This window comes from Oncorhynchus keta, chromosome 13, assembly GCF_023373465.1.
Source record: "Oncorhynchus keta strain PuntledgeMale-10-30-2019 chromosome 13, Oket_V2, whole genome shotgun sequence".
Taxonomy (NCBI): domain Eukaryota; kingdom Metazoa; phylum Chordata; class Actinopteri; order Salmoniformes; family Salmonidae; genus Oncorhynchus; species Oncorhynchus keta.
Window position 1 is genome coordinate 6,041,756 of NC_068433.1, and position 6,109 is coordinate 6,047,864.

Below are 6,109 nucleotides of genomic sequence, written 5' to 3' on the forward strand. Positions count from 1 at the left end.
CACCACCAAGTGACATGGTATCCCCACCAAGTGACATGGTATCCCCACCAATTGACATGGTATCCCCACCAAGTACCAAAGTGACATGGTATCCCCACCAAGTGACATGGTATCCCCACCAAGTGACATGATGGTATCCCCACCAAGTGACATGGTATCCCCACCAAGTGACATGATGGTATCCCCACCAAGTGACATGGTATCCCCACCAAGTGACATGGTATCCCCACCAAGTGACATAGTATCCCCACCAAGTGACATGGTATCCCCACCAAGTGACATGGTATCCCAACCAAGTGACATGGTATCCCCACCAAGTACCAAAGTGACATGGTATCCCCACCAAGTGACATGGTATCCCCACCAAGTGACATGGTATCCCCACCAAGTGACATGGTATCCCCACCAAGTGATATGGTATCCCCACCAAGTGACATGGTATCCCCACCAAGTGACATGGTATCCCCACCAAGTACCAAAGTGACATGGTATCCCCACCAAGTGACATGGTATCCCCACCAAATGACATGGTATCCCCACCAAGTGACATGGTATCCCCACCAATTGACATGGTATCCCCACCAAGTACCAAAGTGACATGGTATCCCCACCAAGTGACATGATGGTATCCCCACCAAGTGACATGGTATCCCCACCAAGTGACATGGTATCCCCACCAAGTACCAAAGTGACATGGTATCCCCACCAAGTGACATGGTATCCCCACCAAGTGACATGGTATCCCCACCAAGTACCAAAGTGACATGGTATCCCCACCAAGTGACATGGTATCCCCACGAAGTGACATGATGGTATCCCCACCAAGTGACATGGTATCCCCACCAAGTGACATGGTATCCCCACCAAGTGACATGTTATCCCCACCAAGTGACATGGTATCCCCACCAAGTGACATGGTATCCCCACCAAGTGACATGATGATATCCCCACCAAGTGACATGGTATCCCCACCAAGTGACATGATAGTATCCCCACCAAGTGACATGGTATCCCCACCAAGTGACATGGTATCCCCACCAAGTGACATGGTATCCCCACCAAGTTTGAGTCACCATGAACCAAACCTTAATGCTTGTGTCACCACATGCAACAGAATGAGAAGGACGTTCTAATCCAAGTTGAATCCCTCAAGACCACGTTCTTCACAATAGCTCTTAGAATATCTCTTACAATAGCTTTTATAATAGCCCTTACAATGGTTCTCACAATATGGATTCAAATACCAGGCTTTTACATGTGATTTGGTCAGGATATAATTCGCTCGTTGAACACCACAGACAGTATATCATATTATAGAGGATATCTAAGTTACTGGATGGGTGTAACCAATGTCTCTATATTTTAAAGACAACCTAGATTTATAACTCTGTTCCATCCATCGAATAGGCGGCCTGATTACTTCCCAGAAACTAAGTGTATCGTTATCGTCATGACAACAAAAGACAAAACAAAGCTCTTATGTTTTTTATTTTATTTATTGTGTATTTCACCCTCTTCCTTTGAACACAGGGCGTCCGCTTCGACCCGGAGATCCCCCAGACTCTGCGGCTGGAGTTTGCCAAAGCCAACACCAAGATGGCCAAGAACAAGCTGGTGGGCACTCCCAACCCTCCTCCCTCCCAGCAGAGCCCTGGCCCACAGTTTATCAACAGAGACCCATGTGAGTGTTCCTGTCTGTCTGTCTGTCTGTCTGTCTGTCTGTCTGTCTGTCTGTCTCTGTCTGTCTGTCTGTCTGTCTGTCTGTCTGTCTGTCTGTCTGTCTGTCTGTCTGTCTGTCTGTCAAACCAAGCTGCAGGGCCCTGCACCACTGATAAGTGGTGATCCCTTTACCTGGGGTGAAAATAGTCGGCCTTAACTGTCTCTATATTATAAACGGAGTGTTATAATTGTACACACAGTGTTGATGTATGGGAGCTACGTACAACCTACATTGGAGCCATGTTGGAGTTAGGATCTCAAACTCAACAGCTGTAGAAACGTGTAGGTTTTCATTTATCAGTTATAAGACACCCTTGGTCAATGTTTATTTGTTTTCCATTTAGATAGTTGTCCAAGTATGGAATGTTACGAAATGACAGTCTTAAAGTTTGTCTCTGGTCAATCAGTATGGTTTCAAAATGAGGTTAATCAAGGACTAATATTCGTTCTCAAGCTCTCTCAAACACATTCCCCTTGTTAAATGAGTGTTTAATAAATATTCTCTGTGTGCAGTACTAGCCTCGGTCATAATCCTACGCACCTAACCCCTTGACTCTTGAGATTGTGTGGAATTCGCTGATGTAGCTCTGTACTGTTTTACATTTAGTTAAATATTTTGTCAAGCGTTAAGTTTGAACATAAGGCCATCTGTGGATTGCGTGGCTGTAGCTAGATTCTTACTCATTGACCAAAACATGTTCTTATCTGAAATCTTTTTGCTGGAGGAGAGAGGGAGTACACTTGTTGGGTCCTTGTGGAATAGGGAAGGAAACGATGAATGAAGATTACGGCGTAATTGTCAACCGATCTCCAAAACAGAAATCAATGGCTGTCGTTTTCTGATAAGGAGTTACACTATCGGTCAAAAGTTGAAGAACACAATGTAGAAAAGAGTAAAAAACTCTTGAATGAGTAGGTGTTCTTAAACTTTTGACCTGTTGTGTATATCTGCCAGTTGATCTGAGAATACACTGAAATGGACAGTTTTTCAAGGCACCTGGAACATGGAAGCCATTGATATTGTTGTTGATATAGGTACAGCTATTGGTATTCTGTAGATCTATATGATGCTGTCTGAACATGATCTCCTCTTTCAAAAGAGGAGGCTGGAGGTAGCCTAGCGGTTAGAGCGGGCCAGTAACCGAAAGGTCCGTGAGCTGCCATGGGGGGAAAAAAATGTTTTTTCTGCCCCTGAACAAGGCAGTTAACCCACTGTTCTTAGGCCGTCATTGTAAATAAGAATTTGTTCTTAACTGACTTGCCTAGTTAAATAAAGGTAAAATGTAAATAAATAAAAATAAAAAAATATAAAAAATATATATATATATATATATATATATAAACTGTCCCATTAATGACTAGGGTAGATTGTTTTGCTTTTAATCTGAAATATTTTTTGTGTAAATATCCACCCGCCCTCAACCGGTAGCCTTTTAACTCTGCTCACCTTTAAACAATCTCACCCTGTATCTTTCTTCATCTGTCCCTCTTCTCCCTCTTACCTCTATTTCAAGTCACGTTCACTCTGTAATACCTCACTCACTGCATCACAGTAGTCTAAAGTTCCTTCTTCGCCTCATCTCCTCTCTTCCAACCACAATGGTCTTAATATAGAGGATACGCGAAAGCAATATGGCGGAATTTCACAGGGAGACTCCCGTTCACCTATCCAGGTCTTTCAGATCAATGCTTAAAAAAGAGAGGAGACCACTTATGACGTGTGTACCTACATGTCACACATCCCTCCACCCTGTCCGTTCCCCCTCACCCACTCCCTCCGTCACTCCTCACCATTCTCCTCCTTTTCTTGTCTCCACAGATGAGCTCACAGTACCCGCTCTGTACCCTGGCGGCCCAGACATGTGGGCGTCATACCCGCTGTACCCGGCGGAGCTTTCGCAAGCCCTCCCTCCTGCTTTCACCTACCCCTCCTCACTTCACACTCAGGTAAAACGAACACCTGAGCCCACACCTACCTAACCTACCACACCTACCTAACCTACCACACCTACCTAACCTACCACACCTACCTAACCTACCACACCTACCTAACCTACCACACCTATCTAACCTACCACACCTACCTAACCTACCACACCTACCTAACCTACCACACCTACCTAACCTACCACACCTACCTAACCTACCACACCTACCTAACCTACCACACCTACCTAACCTACCACACCTATCTGCCTACCTCCCTACCTAACCTACCACACCTACCTAACCTAACCTACACCTACCTAACCTACCACACCTACCTAACCTACCACACCTATCTAACCTACCACACCTACCTAACCTACCACACCTACCTAACCTACCACACCTACCTAACCTACCACACCTACCTAACCTACCACACCTATCTGCCTACCTCCCTACCTTTATTTAAACCGTATTTTACCGGGTCAGTTGACTGAGAATGCATTCTCATTTACAGCAACGACCTGGGGAATAGTTACAGGGGGAGAGGAGGGAGGATGAATGAGCCAATTGGAAGCTGGGGATGATTAGGGAGCCATGATGGTATGAGGGCCAGATTGTGAATTTAGTCAGGGCACTGGGGTTTACATGCCTACTCTTACCATAAGTGCCATGGGATCTTTGCTGACCAACAGAGAGTTAGGACACCCGTTTAACAATCCCATCTGTAAGACGACACCCTACACAGGGCAATGTCCCCAATCACTGCCCTGGGGCATTGGGATAAAAACATTTCCCCTAAATAAAGAGTTCCTCCTACCAGCCCTCCAGCAGCATCTAGTCTCCCATCTAGGGACCAACCAGGACCAACCGTGCTTAGCTTTATAGCTTTATAGCTAACTACCAAACTACCACCTACCTACAGTTGAAGTCGGAAGATTACATACACTTAGATTGGAGTCATTAAAACTAGTTTTTCAACCACTCCACAAATTTCTTGTTAACAAACTGTAGTTTTGGCAAGTCGGTTAGGACATCTACTGTGTGCATGACACAAGTAATTTTTCCAACAATTGTTTACAGGAAGATTATTTCACTTGTAATTCACTGTATCAGAATTCCTGTGGATCAGAGGTTCACATACACTAAGTTGACTGTGCCTTTAAACAGCTTGAAAATGTTCCGAAAATGATGTCTGATAAGCTAATTAACATATTTTGAGTCAATTGGAGGTGTACCTGTGGATGTATTTCAAGGCCTACCTTCAAATTCAGTGACTCTTTGCTTGATATCATGGAAAAAAATCAAAAATAAATCAGCCAAGACCTCAGAAAAATATTGTAGACCTCCACAAGTCTGGTTCATCCTTGGGAGCAATTTCCAAGCGCCTGAAGGTACCACGTTCATCTGTACAAACAATAGTACGTAAGTATAAACACCATGGGACCACGCAGCCGTCATACCGCTCAGGAAGGAGACGCGTTCTGTCTCCTAGAGATGAATGTACTTTGGTGCGAAAAGTGCAAATCAATCCCAGAACAACAGCAAGGGCCCTTGTGAAGATCTATAAGTATCTATATCCACAGTAAAATGAGTCCTATATCGACATAACCTGAAAGGCCACTCAGCAAGGAAGAAGCCACTGCTCCAAAACTGCCATAAAAAAGCCAGACTACGGTTTGCAACTGCGAATGGGGACAAAGATTGTGCTTTTTGGAGAAATGTCCTCTGGTCTGATGAAACAAAAATACAACTGTTTGGCAATAATGACCATTGTTATGTTTGGAGGAAAAGTGGGGAGGCTTGCAAGCCAAAGAACACCAGCCCAACCGTGAAGCACGGGGGTGGCAGCATCATGTTGTGTTGGTGCGTTGCTGCAGGATGGACTGGTGCACTTCACAAAATAGATGGCGTCATGAGGTAGAAAAATTACGTGGATATATTGAAGCAACTTCTCAAAACATTACTCAGGAAGTTACACCTCAGCAATCACTGCCTCATTGCCTGCATCCACTATGGGTCCGCGGTCAAACGCTCCATAAAACAGTCCTGCGAGCAGGCCTTTCTAATCAACCTGGCCCGGGTATCCTGGAAGCATATTGACCTCATCCCGTCAGTCGTGGATGCCTGGCCATTCTTTGAAAGTAATTTCCTCACCATCTGAAATAAGCATGCCCCTTAAAAAAAATGTAGAACTAAGAACAGATATAGCCCTTGGTTCACGCCAGACCTAACTGCCCTCGACCAGCACAAAAACATCCTGTGGCGGACTGCAATAGCATCGAATAGTCCCCGTGATATGCAACTGCTCAGGGAAGTCGGGAACCAATACAAACAGTCAGTTTGCTAGCAAAGGCCAGCTTTTTCAAACAGAAATGTGCATCCTGTAGCTCTAACTCCAAAAAGTTTTGGGACACTGTAAAGTCCATGGAGAACAAGAGCACCTCCTCCAAGCTGCCCA

At 44.9% G+C, this 6,109-nt stretch overlaps 1 protein-coding gene across 2 annotated transcripts in view; it reads left to right on the forward strand.

Annotated features, from left to right (window-relative positions):
• The window catches only part of LOC118371764 (RNA-binding protein with multiple splicing-like), a 75,835-nt gene that overhangs the window by 42,625 nt on the left and 27,101 nt on the right, over positions 1 to 6,109 (forward strand). The window contains exons 5-6 of one of the 2 annotated variants that reach the window (XM_052459254.1): positions 1,531 to 1,681; positions 3,539 to 3,666. In XM_052459254.1, coding sequence (XP_052315214.1) covers positions 1,531 to 1,681; positions 3,539 to 3,666 — 279 coding nt within the window. The remainder of the gene's footprint in view (positions 1 to 1,530; positions 1,682 to 3,538; positions 3,667 to 6,109) is intronic. The other variant, XM_052459255.1, reaches the window with a different exon arrangement.